The sequence below is a fragment of the Syngnathus floridae genome, chromosome 20 (genome assembly GCF_059516105.1).
Source record: "Syngnathus floridae isolate MCC-2025c chromosome 20, RoL_Sflo_1.0, whole genome shotgun sequence".
NCBI classification, from domain to species: domain Eukaryota; kingdom Metazoa; phylum Chordata; class Actinopteri; order Syngnathiformes; family Syngnathidae; genus Syngnathus; species Syngnathus floridae.
In genome coordinates this window covers 7,588,408-7,605,376 of record NC_142432.1, presented here as the reverse complement: position 1 = coordinate 7,605,376, position 16,969 = coordinate 7,588,408, and the positions used below count along the sequence as shown (strand labels likewise).

At 44.7% G+C, this 16,969-nt stretch overlaps 1 protein-coding gene and 1 long non-coding RNA gene across 2 annotated transcripts; both read right to left on the bottom strand.

Annotated features, from left to right (window-relative positions):
* Positions 1 to 4,325: 4,325 nt before the first annotated feature.
* Positions 4,326 to 6,856, bottom strand: bhlhe22 (basic helix-loop-helix family, member e22). The gene has a single exon (XM_088364119.1). It carries the CDS (start codon positions 6,233 to 6,235, stop codon positions 5,174 to 5,176), a length of 1,062 nt encoding a protein of 353 aa, XP_088220245.1. The 5' UTR covers positions 6,236 to 6,856; the 3' UTR covers positions 4,326 to 5,173.
* A 2,205-nt stretch (positions 6,857 to 9,061) lies between these two features.
* Positions 9,062 to 10,706, bottom strand: LOC148381150 (uncharacterized). Its single transcript, XR_015854657.1, has 2 exons — positions 10,528 to 10,706; positions 9,062 to 9,422 (listed from the first exon to the last, which is right to left on the bottom strand). It is a non-coding gene; the product is annotated as an uncharacterized LOC148381150 (long non-coding RNA).
* Positions 10,707 to 16,969: the final 6,263 nt, after the last annotated feature.

Genomic DNA, 16,969 nt, shown 5'->3' with positions numbered 1-16,969 from the left:
ACAGGGATGTCAAACTCCTTTCCTCGGGGGCTGAATCCCTACATGTTTTCCAAGTTTCCCTCGTTAAACACACCTGATTCAATTAATCAGGCTCCTGCAGAACGTGAGGATGAACTGGTCATTTGAATCAGGTGTGTTTAACGAGGGAAACTTGGAAAACATGTAGGGATTCGGCCCCCGAGGAAAGGATTGATACTTTTGATTTCAAATCAAAAGTAATCTTAGCTAACCCGCCGATAGTCTCAACGACACTGCCACTGGTCTATTCCAAAAGAAACATCTGTAATAGAAATCCACTAGCATTAGCGTGCTAACAAATGTGCACAGCAGGTGTAGCAAGACGTAGGGGGGTTAGCGTTTATTAGCCGCGCCCTCAGCGTGCTGCAAATTGCCTTGTTTGCTCGGCACAAGCACACAAACAGATGCCGTCCTCTGCGCTCGGGCTAATTCTCAGGGTTTCGTGGTATTTAGCAAGAGGGGCCCGGGCCGGCGACGGCATCAGACGAGACGCGTTAATGTTGCCGGCGCTATTCCGGAGGCGACAACGGGGTATCACGGAGCGCGCTGTGATTTATGCAAAAGAATAAGACCTTGTCTCTTCGCGTAAGGCCAACAAAGTGGCGGGCCGCTCTCTACAATTTCACTCTTATTAGGAGAATCTGCATTTAGGAGGTACCAATGCTATCAGTCGAAATTAATCTGCTTTGACTGACTCCTAATGCGAGCGAAGTCAAAGAGTAATTATTGTCTGGATGGCTGTGCACCCGCCTCATCATCATCATCGCCGCCTGCCCTCTCCAACGGGGGGGCTCTCGCGTGAATCCCTGTACGAGCGACTGGTTCAGCCACGTACGTCGGGGCGTGTCATTTAGCACACCATCACCGAGTCTTGATTAGCCCGCCCTGTATTATTGTGATTAACGTCCACCCGGCCGATAGCTGTCCACTTGTCAGTGGCGATACTGCTGGAGATGGCTGCTACAAATTATAAAATAAAATAAACACACTAATAATGAACCGTAAGTAAACATTGCATCTGAAATAATAGCAAAAGATACGATTCACACAGCTGTGCGTATTTACTTCCTGGTTGTAGAAAAATCACAAGAGGGTATTTTAAGGATCGGGGGTTGGTATTGCCGGTTTTTATGATACCTGATCCATTGAAATAAGGCACCGATATCAGGTTGTTGATTTGACCCCCCTCCCCCATTTTTGGAGAAAATAGAGTCATTGTTTTGTCTAAAAAACTCTGCATTCATTATAATTACTCGTCAAAACCGTGACACCCCCCCCTCCCCCCTTGCGTGCATTGGAGTCAGTTTTGATTACAAAGTAAATGCCGGCGCATCAGACAAGGAGTGTGTACGGGGAGGAGGGGTGGAGCCATGCACGCTGATGTGCGTTCTATCAGAATGATTTATGCAAATTATGCACATTATTCCCGCAGGAATGTCTCTTCGGAAAAGTGCCAGGATAAATTGCCGGAAATTAGCCATAAAATTCACCGTGCGGGGTGCGCGGGGTGGGGTGCGAGGTGAAGGCCGACGAGCAGCCAAGGACACGGGGCCGTCGAGGTTCCGCTTGGCCTGACCCGCCTTCCCCCGTGCTTGGCATTCATGGCTGTTAAAGCCCCGTGACCACGACGCAACAACGGAGCCGTCGCTAGCCAGCTAAGCTAGGATACACTAAACCACGACCGGCCTTTCATACTACGTTCAGGTCAAATCGTAAAAAAAACTGCAACTGGTTTTGTAAAATGCAGAAAGAAATATTTTACAGATTGAAAAAGGCGCCAAAAACATCTGGTGGCATCTGTAAAGCTGAGTATGAATTCATTTTGATCTTGCAGGGGATGTCGCAGCTAGAAGATAAAGCTACTTATTGTTTAATAGCTAAATACAGTTTAACACGTTCCATGACCATACGTGGAAACGATTAATCTGACGGTTAAAACAAAGAATGACTAGAATGGTTCTCGTGTTCTATGAGCACTTATTTGTCTTTTTTTATTCGTCCTTTCACAGCGTTATCGACCTTGTCCGTAACGCGTCTTAATCTGGAGATTACATTCTAATCAAAAACGTGTCGGGCGATCAGTTGATGAGCACTTTTGAACATGTAAACAAGACCCCGTCGGCGTCATAACATCACACGGCCTCGGATACGTTGCGGCTCTCTGCTCGCTATTGGTCAGGCCATGTGTGTGTGTGCGCGTGTGTGTGTGAGCACGTCCCACTATTATTGTGTCATCATCGTGTCTTTATTTCAACGCGGAGGTTGGAGTTAATGAACATCACAGACAGGAGATGAAATCCACCTCGCTTCAGCATTAATGAACTCTGAGCAGGTTGCCATCTGCATATTGATCAGGCAATGTGACACGCATGCCCCCCCCCCCTTCCCCCACGCTCCCTACTCATGCTCCTGTACTGAGCAATTTTTTTTTTTAACAATTTTTTATGGTGTTTTTGTTTTCTCCCAGTCCAACGTGTTGTTTTTGACCTCACAAATTACTGCTTTGACCCGGTTTAATCCCGCTGCAATAAAAGCACATCCAATTACGGTACAAAGAGTAAATAAGGAGGAGGGGATTAGGGGATTTTAATCTGATTAATATGGCTGCAGATGGAATATTCTGACATGTTACCCAACAATCGTATTTCCCACGAAGCATTATCGTACCCCCCCAACCGAGATAAACACCATATGTTTACCTGACCTCACATATTAATAAATTAGTCGCTCATTATGAAAACACATTTGGACTGATCACTACATCAATTGTCTTGAACGGGTACATAAATGGTAGCGACGCTAAAGTGAGACACCCAAAGTTAACAAGATGTGGCTAATTAAAGGCCCGTCTGCATCACAAAAATAGTATGATAGAAAGTAAAATGGGTATAAAAAGTCTACACACCCCTCTTGAAGTGCCAGGTATTCCTGATGGGAGTGATTTAAGAAGCAATTTAGAAGTCTAAAATAAGGTTCTGGTGATCTAGTAGGCTTTTCCTGACATCTTGTTCACATGATAGCAGAAGCTATAGAAGCGTCAAGCGGAAATATGAATACCTGAGCAAAAGACGGCCGCGTATTGAACCCAAGCAACATGTATTCGCTTGACTTGTGTTTTTATGAGGTAACACAATGTACGCCTATCACTTAGTTGTCATGCAATGACTTAGTGCTCAGTGTGACTGATTTGGCGCCTGAACCATGCCATCACATATTTCTGTTGATCATATATCTATGGATTGCTATTTTCCTCGCTGCCACGCAGCCGGAATGTCCCTCATCACTGATAGGATGTTTCAATTTCATGCGCTTGTGTAGATTCAGACTTTATCAGCATTTTTGCCTTTACCAATAGGATAAAGTAAATTGGACATTTTTATGGTGGGTATAAAAAAAAAGCGCTTAGTTTGGGTAACTTGTGTTGTCTATTGAGTTTTATTATCAGGCCAACAAACATTCTTGTAATGTAATCATAATCTAATCTAATTTGTGGTTCTTTTGTTTTTACGTTAATACAAACACAGCAGTATAAAATATGTGCTGCTTGAAAGAAGGAAAAAAAGAAAATTTCCGGAAGGTGAATAGTTTTATACTAAACCTTAAAAAGTTTTTAAAAAATAACTTAAATAAAACTTGTGTTGTAAATTAAATCATGAATTACTTTTTTTCTTGTAATGTACAAAACGACTTCAATCTGGGAAATCCGCAATTTTTCCTCATGATATTGTGACTTTACTCATCCTTCATATAATTTTTTTTCGCAGTAGGTCTCGGGCACTTATATTGGGTATTGGCCTTTATTTTATCAGGCTTGTTTTCCAAAATATGTCCATGTCAGTTTTGCTTACAAGCATTTGTAATTTTTTTTTAATTAAGTTTTATTTTACTGCATTAAAATCAAGTATTATTTTTCTTACAGTCATATGAATCGTGCTTTTTTTTCTTAGGAATAAAACCTCTGCCTTGTGTTTAGGCCTTCCTACTTGTTCAGGGCCAAGCGGAATCTGCTACCAACACACACACTCACACTCACACACATACAAAAATGCATTTATGCGAATGAAGTAACACACAAGCGCACACACACAAATTCACACGTATGACTCCAGCTCTCTCCCTGAGGGAATCAATCGTCGCTTCCGGGCTAATATGAATATTGCTACGGGTTATTGAACGCTTCTGTCATTTTAAAATGTCTATTTTTTTTAACGTTTGAGTAACAATGTGTGTTGTTTTTTAGTTTGATTTTTTAAAAAAATCTTGTTTTCCCAAAGGAAGATGAGGGAGCGTGACAGGATGAAGTGGGACACAGCGGTGGGCTCTCATGTCCAAAGTGCTCATCATAAACACAAAGGCCCTTTTTGTTAACACAATTATGCCACATTCGTGAGAATAAGATTTTGAAATCAGCACATTTACACTTGGTTCCTGTTATCAGTTCTCTGTCTGGTCCTGAAATTGTTTTTTCCGATCTTCTCTTTTTTTCCCCCTTCCCTCAGCAAAAATATTTCTTTCATTTCCAAACAATTTGAAGAATTTAAAAATTTTGTTTTCTAAAGCCAAATAAATCAATGAATCGATTTTTAGAAACAAATTCCACATATTAAATAACCTGTTTACTCTATCTTGAGGCAAGGAATGAACATTTGGCTCTTGTCTGCTGTTCAAAATATTTTAATAAATCTTTTTCCCAACACTCAGATACATACAAACGGGCCCTCTGCCCATAGAATAACTCGAGTTTATCTACACAACCTGACCTGACAACCGTCTGATCTATTAAAATATAACAAATTAAAAAAAAGACCAGCAAGTGCATTGGACATGAATAAATTACCCCCCCCCCCAAAAAAAAGACACATTGAATAATTTTCACAGTGTCTCTGCAACATAATAAACATAAACATCAGACTGAATTGTAACATTCCACAGAGAAAACAGAATTTCAAAAAGGGGGAAGCTGCAGGTTCGATCCCCCTCAAAAGTGGGGTAAAAAGTTGTCAGGTCCCTGCCCAAAAAAAAAATCTCCACGTAGAGGTCCGATGTAGTCATTCATGCCAGCACTTAAAGGACGACTTTATGTACACGATCAAGTATTGACTGTAAATATTAGAAAAGTGTCGGTATGGAGTCTCTAACCTTTGTCCGGGCCGGGTTAAGGCTTGTCAGTGCACTGTTTGCACAGGCTGGACGCGGCCGTGTTGAAAAGGGCGCACTTGTTGGGGCAGGAGGACGTAGCTGCGGCAGCTGCCGCGGCGGCCAACCCGGCTGCACTGGAGGGGAAAGCGGGGTAGCCGGGTGGCGGCGGAGGCGGCGGCTCGTAGGTGCCAAGGCCGGGCGGCGCTGCCAACGCGGTAGTGCCCGGGATGGCCGCCGCGGAGATGGCCTGGCCCTGGTTGAGGTAGGCCACCAGCCGGCGCATCTCCTCCAGCGCCTGTGCCTGCATGAGGATGTAGTTCTTGGCCAGTAGCAGAGTGGCGATCTTGGAGAGTTTACGCACGGACGGGCTGTGTGCGTAAGGGATGACGCCGCGGAGCTCGTCCAGCGCGTCGTTCAGGTCGTGCATGCGCCTCCGCTCGCGGGCATTGATATTGAGCCGCAACATCTTCTGCTCTTTGCTCTTCTTGCCGCCCTCTGGTTTACCCTTGCGGTCGGCCAGCAACAGCATGTCGCTGCATGAGCGGCCGTCACTGTCGTCGTCCGGACTCTGCTCGCCCCCGCTGCTCTCCGCCGCCGCTGCGGCCGCGGACGCGTTCTCGCCGTACTTGACGCACAGCGAGCCGGTGGGCAAACCCAGAGCCGCCGCCCGCACCCCGGCCAGTCCTCCCGGCTGCATGGGGTCCGCGTCGCCACGTTCGAAGCAGCCCATGCCCGGCGACGATTGGCGCTCGCGGGTCGGCAGCTCCGCGCCACCCCGGTACGGGTCGTGCATCTTCTTGCTCGACACGGCGCTCAGAGTTTTGTGGAAGATGTCGCCGCTCAAGTTGAGCCTCCGATCCATGGCGCGCCTCGGTGGGAGGGGAAGGGGGGTAACTCTTGACAACACGTCTCGCCCTGGCGTTGCCCTCTGCGAGTTTGACGCTGTCACACTTGTCAGCGGAGATGCTGAGGAAGAGGAGGAGACTCTCGCACTCTTGCGCCTTCTCTTCCTCTCCCTCTCTCGTCCTCGTTTGTTCATTATTATCCGGAGGCGGGTTATTAAAAAGGATTCGTCCATTGGGACCCCCCATCCCTGGCACCCCACCTACGAAGGCATCTTAACGTTTTAATTAACGCCACATACACACTTTAGCTCTTCGGATGTTGTTTTCAAGCCACACATCTTTCCGACTATAAAATTTGATGTTCGCGCTGAAACACCAAAATCAAGCAAACAAACAATGCTTTTTGGTTTCTATTAACGTGGGGTTCAAAATCTACATCCCAGCGTGTGTTTATAGACTTTTCTATTGTTCTGTTGTTACGCTTAACTCGGTAGTCACACGACGCGATTGTACTAAAAACACACCCGTGCTTCTTCTGCCATCTTGTGGACTGTAACGTTTTCTACAACTCATCTGGATTGAGATGATAAATGAATATAAAAGATAAATATGGAACCCTTGCTCCTTTGTGAAAGGTAAGCTATGATTTTAGACTGTCCCTGTCCACCATTAACGGGACTTAAAAACTGTAAAACTCAGTTGGAGGGGAAAATTAGAAAAAAAAGCATGCACATCCCCTGAGTGGAATGCATCTGTTTAACATTAACCACATTCAAAATCAAGTTAAATACCCACCTCTGAGTAAACTCAAATGAAGTTGAGATGTTCTAGTTGGCTTTTCCTGACTTTTTTTTCCTCGCGGCCTTAGAGTGGCTTTTCTTGTATGGAGAGGAATCGCGCCTCCTAGCGGTGACAAGTGGTTTCAAACATTTTGCCAATGAACAGTCGGGCTTTTGCCAAGGAAGTAGGACGCCTTTGTTTGACGATCTCTGTATTTGGGGAGGAAGAAGCGGTAGCTCGCATATGTTAAGTGTGTTATGATGCTGACCTTGGAACAGATTAATTTATTGTGTGTGTGTGTGTGGGGGGGGGGGGGGGTAGCGCGTTTTCAAGCTACATTGAAGTCGACCCTGGTATGAGGTCACATTGAGTAAGTTTGCGTCATGTCAAGCTGATGTATATTCATGTTCGCTGGCTGTCCAGCCGCCGCGCCGTCCTCATTACCAAAGTGCTGACAGACTGAGGCCATAATGGGCGCCGCACCGCACCCCGGCCCCATCTTGTCTCATTAGGCTGAGTCGATTGGCCATGAAGGTGTTCCCGAGACTTCCTCTGTTCACATCGTAACTCCTTCGCTGCTATCAAGCCACTATCCCTTGCAAGATTTGGACATTTCACACCAAAATTAGTTGATTCAAACCACTCTATACCCCTCCCCAGGTCCGCCCCTTGTGGTTATGCCAGTTTTCATAATAAAAATTTAATCTTAGCACAATTATCACAATTTGTCTTTCAAAATTTTACTGTATAGCATTCGTTTTGTATTTTTGGCACAAACACTATAACTCTAGCTCTCAATTTTTTTTAAAACGTGAGTTGTAAGCACTACTTTTGTCCACACGGGAGCGCCATACTCACAATCTCATTCATTCCGTTGTATCTCTTGACAGTTTTTGTGCTGTAATGTAGTGACGTCTCAAAATTGTCTAATTTGTTGTAATGAACACTTTCTGCCACAGAATGACGCTGTAGACTTACTGTAGGAAAATGCACTTCCCCGCCTGAGACCTAGACAGTTTTTTTACACGGGGCAAAACTATCTTATTGCGTCATTGTGACGCAGCATCATAAAATCCCTTTATTTGATATTCTTGTAACGTTTCTGCTATTCGTAATTTCCCACCCACCATCCTCTTAATGGTTTGGATTTTAATTGAAGTGTAATTGTTTTCCCTCAGACACCATGTTCTGCTATGTCTGTTGATTGTTTTCTTAACTGAAGGAAATAAACAGAAAATTAGTTGAGGGAAGACGTGATTGGATGAACTTTCCCTGCACACATTAATTAAGGGAGGGGTCATTGCTTATAATGAGGATGGGGAACTTTTTTTAATTGACTAAATTATGAATTCTTGTCTAAATCTGATGCAAGGTCAATTATTGTTGTTTGAGATTTTTTTAGTTTTAGAACTGCACCACAGGTCACATCAAATGCAGTAGGGCCCAATATACCGTCCATGAGCCATTGGTTGGCTTTCTTAAATTAACACGAAGAACCAACATGCACGTGTGTGCTTGCTTTCTCTTTGAAAAAAAATTAATAATATTGCATTTTTACTTAAATATTATATTGTGCTTCATTTTTCCTTGAAAGAAAAAATAATCCACGTAATATTACACATTGAAATGCAATTTCTTTTCCTCTTATTTCTGGCTTTAACCTAACATTCAGTTAATTTTTGCAACATTCTGATTCATATCTTTTGCCTCCAAATTATGCAATTGTGTTCAGCTATTTCATAATCGCAGACAATATTTAGCTCTAACATTGCAACTTTATTCTCGTAATCCTTTTTGTAACTTTTTATTTGTGTGTGCTCCTCACTTCCCCTTTTGAAGACCCCCTGAATGCTGCAATGCCTGGTATTGCCACCAGGTAGCGCGCTGAGACCAAATCATGTCAGACCCTTTTTTCCCCTCCACGACTTTATTTTGCCACATATTTAAGCGTCAATTAAATTAATTTACACACCCTGGATTTAAATTTGCATATCACTGCGAATTTCTAATGACTCGTTCATTTAAAGGCAATTACCTTTTCCAAAACGACAAAACTATTATAGTATTGCGTGTGTTAAATTCTTGCAATACATGCTAAATAAGTACTGTAGATTTCTTAACGTATGTGGAACGCTGAGCTACATTGCAATATGAGCATAAATGAGTGGAGAGTGTCGGCATTTATGCTGAGTGAAACAAAAGGCTCAAATTTCAGCACCACGTATAACGGACAGCTCCCTTTCCACACAACGCGCGCACACACACAAGAAAAAAAAACAGCTTTTTAAACATATTTATTTGAAGTAGACGGTACAAGACAGGAATAAATTCCGATAGAAGACAAGGAGGATCATCTCTTGGCATTCACCGCGTGCCTTAATTGTAAGACATTAAATCAAGGTCCGCTGTGAACACGGAGAGACGCAACCCGCAGACCGGATGCGTGTGTGTGCGTGTGTGTGTGTGTGTGCGTGCGTGCGTGTGTGTGTGTGTGCGCGCGCGCACGATCCTCTTGCTGCATTCCATTCAACAGGGACTCTAATCCAAAAAAGCATAAATCTTGCTGCTTGAATCCTAGAAGAAAATGTCGAAGAAAAAGATCCGTTCAAAGTGTAAAAGTCCAGCCTCTTCAGGTTGCAACTAGAGGGGGAAAAAACAAAAGCAAGGACAACAAAATCAACACACACACAAAAGAATCTTGGTCTCGTCCAGATGCGAATCGTGTTGAACTCCTTTTTTCTTTCTGACTTTGTGATTAAATCGCCACTCTTCGGCTAAACAAATGAGGCATCTGCGTTCAGCGCAAGAGAGGATTGGGATAATGGGAGGAGGAGAGAATGAAGAGTTTGGTGGTGGTGGTTTTATGGGGGGGTGATGACGTCACTAGGCAAACAGATGTTCTCTATATTACCCAGCATCCACCAGCTATCACCCCTGTGTCCTTGAAATTCTAAAATGACGACGAGGATGGACGTCCCCCCCAGAGTCGCGTGTGCGTGCGTCCGTGCGTGTGAAGTGTGCGCGAGCGTGAGCGTCCGGGTGCATCTGAATGTGAGCGTGCGTGTCAGCCCGCCACCAAAAAAATGCCCTTGTGCCTGTTACGCAACATTGCTCTATTCCACCAGGGATAAAAAAGCACACAAGCACGCACTAATAGTTAACGCCTCACTCGTGCGCATGCGCAATATTGCTGCATTCCCCCCACATATAATTTGTTTTTGCCATTTAAATTTGAAAAATGTATACTTTTTTTATAAGTGAAGTAGAGGCATCTGCTACGGCTTAATGTCTCATAACTAGTAAATGTGGAAAAAAAACAGTACGTAATGGTAATGCGTTTGTGCGTGCGTGCGCGTGTGGAGGGCGGGCAGGGAAGGGGGCGGGGGGGGTGCACAAACAAAGGGCAACGCCATTTTAAGACGTCCACTTGAGAACCGGGGGAGGCTTGAGCAAGTGGCAGAAGGGGGGGGGGGCATCTCGTCCCATCGTATAGCCGCTCTCCCTTCACCTGCTCCCGGCTGCGTTCTCCGCTCTCCCCCGCCCTCCCCCCGCTCCGTCCGGAGTTCCTCTGCTACGAAGCTCCCTTTATCTTGATCATCCTTCCACATTTATCGGCGTCATCGCTACGAAGCCAACCAGCTCTATTTCTGCTATCGTACCGCAATAACAATGGCAAGTGCAGCACATGCGCACCGCGATGGCTTGGCTCGGCATAAAAGCGGCAAACGATGATGCGAATACTCACCAAAGCGGCGTCGGGGCGTTATCCGTCCGTTTGCACCAGTGTTATGAGCATTACTGCAGGCTAAAATATGTATTTCCGGCGGTGTATATTGAAGCTCCCGGTGAGCGCGAGAGCAGTGCTGCAAAGCATGGCTGCTGCCTGAAAGAGGGCAGGTCGTCGTGTGCATCCCACTGAGTGCGAGCTCCCTCCTTCCTCCTCCTCTTCCCTCCCCTCCCTCCATTAGTGTCTCTCTATCTCCCTCTCTTTCGTCACAGTCACCCTCACACAATGCACACCACGCATTTTATTTGATGTCCTCTTATTTTTTTATATATGCGTTTTAGTGCAATCTGGTAATTATGAATTATGCAGGGGCTGGTTGCAATTAATCATCTTTAAAAGCTTCCAGGGCTCCATTAATGGGCTGCACTTGATCGCATCGTATGCAAATTGTAGCACACACACACAAAAAAAAACAGGTACTACTGTAGTTGCAGTTTACATTGTGGAGTCCAAGAGCAGTACGGCAGGTGTAATTTATAAATTTTCTTTAAAAAAAAAAGCCATTACGCTGTCAATTGGTACTCAGTTGTCGTTCGTCAGTATAAACATACAGTAAAAGAATTATGCGTTAACTTAAGGCAATGGGACTTTTCATAGCTGCATGAGCTAACAATTAGCATATATCCGGCACTGTTATTAACCTTTTAAACAACAAATATCTGAACACAAACTGCAGCGATACATGTAGACAGATATATACAACGGTACTTAGGCATGTATTCTTTATCCTCTGCATACTGATGGGATAAGTCTGAATCGATTGCATCCCTCCAATACAATGTGTTTTAGGCCACGCCCCCACATCTCCTTATTTGGGCATTGTTCTTTTTTCCACTTCCAGTCTCGATTGACTTCCATGCAGTATAGCTGACGTCACTCTCTGCAGCCACACACACCAATCTAGAGTATAGATAGTCTACACACCTGTGTTTTGTGATATAAATATATAGATGCAGTTTTTTCCTCCCTCAAATAGTAGTGCGTGTGTGTGTTTGTGTGTGTGCGTGTGTGTGCATACGTGCGCGCGTGTGCGTGAGAGAGAGAGAGAAAGTGACAAAAGGAGGGGTGACCCCATTGTGCGGCTTATTGTGAGCGAGGAGAGTGGTGGTGGGGCTTCGTGGGGACCCCGAATGGCAGGCCCGCTGACCCGCGCACATGCAAAAAGGCCCCGGTGCCATTCATGTGTGCATTGTTTGGGAGCGGGACAATAGACACACACATGCGAGGAATTCCACCATTTTGAAAGCAGGCAGCCATCATGAGTGAATGTTGCTATATATACGGGCGTTCCCCACCAGTGGGAATCATCCCATGTACAGTATTTTAAAAATGTTCTCAGTGTTGCCCTTTAAGCAACTTATTGAACACAAGCAGTGCAGCAAAAAATGCCTGGCCAATGTAGCAGTCCTCATATATTCTTTCTCATCTGTGTAGAATTGCTTGTATTAGTGGCGTACTGCTGAGCTGAGAGGAGTTGAGATGTCGCAATGAAACCTTACTGGTCATCCTGCCAGTTGTCTTTATATGCCCTGTGATTGGCTAGCGGCCAAAGTGCGAACCTCCAGTGTTTGATGTGGTTGAAGCAGGGAGAGCCATAATACCCCCCCCACACACACACACACACACATACATACACACACACACACACACCGACATTAGCGGGAGGTCATACGTGCATGTAGGGCACCTGATTCCCCACCTCCCTTTCCTCTGTGATGCTAAATGTCATCCAGCAACATCCACAGACCTACCCCAACACCTCCACCCCAAACACCACTCCCCTCCCTCTCTTGTATAATTTCCCCTCTATTTTGATCAAAGTTCGGCAAAGGCCTGATAGTGGCATGTGGTATGATTTCTGTTTGGAGTTTTCCGTTTTTGATTAAAAGAAAAATCAAACAATGTCTATGAAAGATAATCCAGAGTGATTATCCTGTGGTTCGATCAGAGGATTTTTCCTTCCCCAACTACTTAGCATAACACTCAGGGCGAACAATGGTAAATGTTAATCCAGTTGAATAATTAACAATAGTTTCTTGTCCTTGTCATGCCCGCAGTCTCTTTTGAAAATCAGTTAAGATGTTAAAAATCGCTGTGTGTGTGTTCACCCCGCTTCAGTATGCCTGGTGTGCATATGGGGGCACTCTTATCCCCCAACGGACCGATGACTTAGCCAATCAGCACGCTTTGGAAAACTGCTTTTTTTTTTCCCTTTTACACTTTACCGGATGGAGCTCAACTGGAGCTGTTATTGCTTTTTTTTTTCCTTTGGCATTCGTGACAGAAAGCTGACAAAGGAAATAACTTGTTCTGCAATAGGAGTAAATTGTTGCATGGGAGTAAATTGTTGCAACATCCCGCTTGAAAATAAGTATTGCTAAAAAGTCAAAGAAAAAGTAAACAACCACATTGTGTTTGCAAAATTTAACAAACAGGCAATAATTCAATGTAGCGCAATATGCTAACGCCTCACGCGACGTCACATCCAACAACTGACTCGCCGACCGTCGGAATGAAAGCGTGCATCTACCCCTCTGAGTTAACGCCGACACATGCGTCGCCATGGCAACAATAACGGTTGCCTGGCAACCATGCTCTTTTAGGGACACGGGGAACGAGCCCTGAGGCTTACTATAAATACTTTACATACTTGCGCGGTTTTTTTCGGTTAGCCTCGATGCTAACGTAGCTACCTTGAGGAGATGGGTGTTTTGCGACCGGCGGCCATTTTGGCTCCTGCGTCTCGCCTCCCACCCCTCAATTTGCAGCACACACAACAAAGCATTCCATCAGCACCACCGCTGACATCACTGCAGTCAGCTCAGCTGTTAGCTAAAAATAGACAAGTGCCTATGCAGGAAATATTTAACTCCCCCTGACCCTCACACCACTCAGGAGAAATGCATTGCATTTTATTTATTTATTATTTTCCCTCCGGAGAGGAAGCGCTGAACTGTAGTTTTTTGCCCATGCATCAGTCATGAGGTGCGTCTTAGGCATGGGACGCCTTGAGAGCATGCTCCTCAAACTGGCTTTCCAGATGTCGCCTGGTGGCCCACAAAATAATTTGCAATAAATGAAGTCACATTTAAAAAGGTGTATAATTACAGAGACCATAAATAAGAATAGCTGAGATGGGAAAAAAATACAGGAATAATACATTTCCAAACAAGAGTAACATGTCTGTATTTCTGAGTAAGCATGGCCCAGTTAGCATGATAGCTAGCTAACAATCAACGTTAGCAAGCTCTCTTTCATAATTGCAGAGGTACGATGAGACGTAAAAAACGGAACGCTAAAGTGCTGCGTCTGACTGTTGTACCCCAAGGAACATCTGCATGTCAGACTTTTTTGGGTGCACTCTCCTGGTTCCAGTCTATCATCCCGACATGGGTGCAGAGGGCTCGTGTCAGGGCTGGCCAGTGTCCAGGACGCGTGCGGGGAGTGGGGGGCATGGCCTGGCATGGTGTTGCCCCCCCCCCTCAGCACGGCTGGCAGCGTTGAGCGGCATGAAGGCATTCAGCAAGTGTGAATGCGGCTTTTGTCTGGGCGCGGCGTGCCAGGCGAGCGCTAATGAGGCGGCTCTTTGTGGTAGGCCTCTCAACATCAAGTGGGCTGGTGGACTCATTAACCTGACTGCCGCAAATAAAGCAGGCAGGCACAAGAGACGCCTATGATAGCACACTTAAGCCCCCCTCCCCTTGGTTCCCCTGCAGCCTCCCAGTGCTCCTCTGCCTCTGGCCTATTTCAGGTGTCCCAAATAAGGATGCCGCTCTGCTCGTTATGGGTTTTAATCCGTTGTTAGCTCTTCACGCTAACCGGCTAAACGTGGCTTTACTCACTCCCATCGAGTTGTCGTTATCGGGCAACACTTTACACATTCGTCGATGCTTTCTTTGCGGTGGTCCGGAAGATCCCGATAACTGATAACGTGCAAATTCTACAAACCATTAGGATTTGATTATAGCCGTTTAAAAGTGGGTCAATATGCATTTTTATCAAAGCGCCTTGTTCGATTGATGGGTAATTTGATTGTATCTGGGATAACTGAAACCAGCACATCAATGTTAATAGATGTGCGACAATGGCCGTTGGAAAGTGTCCCAAAAGTGAAGACTCAACGTCAGCCATTTTGCTAAGAAACTATGAGATTATGCACAACTGCTACCCACTCACTAGGGATGTGAGCCGACACGTGAAATTTGCTAGACCTGTCTGTCACGAGTAGACCCACAAAAAAGTCTCAAGAAGCCATTCTTGAAAAGACACAGGACGCTTCCAAGCAGCCAATTTAGGTCACTTTTCCTGGGATCCTTCGAGGCGATAGTTATGCATACCAGACAAATGAGCAGTGCTAGATTGTGATGAATTTAAATTTTGGGGGTGGAGCATCTTGCCAACTCCTTTTTTTTAACCATCTTAAATCTTTAAACCGTATAAATGTGCGTTTGGCATCGATGGACTTGACTTATTGAGGTCGCCTAAACCAAGCAGCATCTGTCATAACGGGAGTCCGCTGCGAGTCGGATTTGTTAAATAGTTTCTCTTTGGGAAGATGGCTGAATTATGCATCCGTGTGAAATTGGGTCACGAGCTGCCGTCTCGACGACGCGTGCGTTTTTATATCCCTCCTTGCCGTTTAATAGCGCTTAGCGTTAGCGCTCCCGGGCGTAACCCCCCACCCCAATATTGATTCTGTGTTCCTGTCGTGTTGTGTTTGATATACGACCTGAGAAATTGCCCAAACATTTGATCAGTTTGCTTGAATGCAGATTAGATACATCAGATATTCCGGACCCTCCCTGCTATTTTTCATGTTGCTACGCATCCGTTTTACTGCCTCTCATTGTCCTCGCCGTGCGGCGAACGATTTTAATCTGGCGACGGTCGAGCGTGCTCTCGATAAGCAAACGGAGACACCGGTAGGGGACACGCACACAGGGGCGTGGGGGGAGGGGACGACGGGTTTGGCGGCAGCTGCCACAATACGCCGCTAATCGAGCGAGGGGGCTCATTTGGCCAAAAAGGAAATATTCATAGCGACATCAAAGAGCTCGCTGACAAATTGCAGATGAGCTTCCATCAATTAGACGGAGCCTGGCTAATGTTTATTTAAATGAAACTGCATTATTGATCGGCTTCGGCAACATCTGTCTGCAGAGCTACTTTCACGCTAACTGCTAAGATCTTTGCTGCTCAAGTTGGACAGGAGTGCACGCTGTCATATTTCTAGGGCTGGAAATGTAAAAACATAAAATAACAATTGTATACCCACACTATAACAAATTTAAAAGAAAATATAAAATTTGCTAAGAAAATTAGAAAATTAAAAAAATTAATCTCTACAGTAAAAAAAATGGAATGTAATAAATCTGCATTCATATGTTTCTTTAAAATACACTAATGAAAATAAAATACAAATGATTAAATAGAAATAATAAATGCTACTTTTAAAATGGAGATGAGGTAACTACTTTAACAAAAATACACACACATCATAATGAATACTAATAAATGGAGATTACCAACTAATAAGTGTATGAGATCAAATATAAGGAAAAAATAGAAATACAATTATATACAATTTCTGTATAACAAATGTAAAATGAAATACATAGTCAGGGAGAAATGTTACTATTAATGTCGTGATGGATGGCTAATGCTGCACGCACGCAAATACACTCACACACACACACACACACACACATACACAAACAGTGAATGCTTGCATGCGGGATACCTGCACAGATGGCAGGTCATCCTGCTTGGACGTGCTCTTACAGTGTTGGCTGGGAGGAAAAATGAGGTGAGGAGAGGAGGAAAAACAAACCAAAACAAAACAAAAAACAAAACAATATAAAAAAACAAAAACAAAAAACGTTACATCTGTCACACACACACGCACACACACATACGCACACACACATACGCACACACACATACGCACACACACATACGCACACACACATACGCACACACACACACACACACACACAAACACACACACACACACACATTTGCCTTGTCACTTAACTCGCATTGAATCTACTCCTGCATCCATGGCACTTGTCTAAATGCGGTTAAAAATGAGTACAATAAACACACACACACACGAGAAACATGTGGAAAGGAACCCTTGAGGTTTTTCTTCAAGATGACTCGGAAATCTCTGACAATTTATTGCTGTCAGTCACCAGGATTGCTTTCATCCCGTCTAATTATGACGGATCAGGGCCCGGTTCGGTGTGCACTCACATCTGTGTGTTTGCGTGTGTGTGCGTGGAGGCAGCAAAAGCGAGCGCCAAAGCACCCGTCTCCGAAACGTAAATGGCATTTTCGCAGTACGGAGGAGTCTATTACGAGAAGGTCTCGGTTCTCAACAAGAGCATCCTTCACTCTT

Excerpts from the sequence above, each read along its gene's own strand:
- bhlhe22 (XM_088364119.1), bottom strand. The coding sequence starts at position 6,235 with ATGGACGAATCCTTTTTAATAACCCGCCTCCGGATAATAATGAACAAA.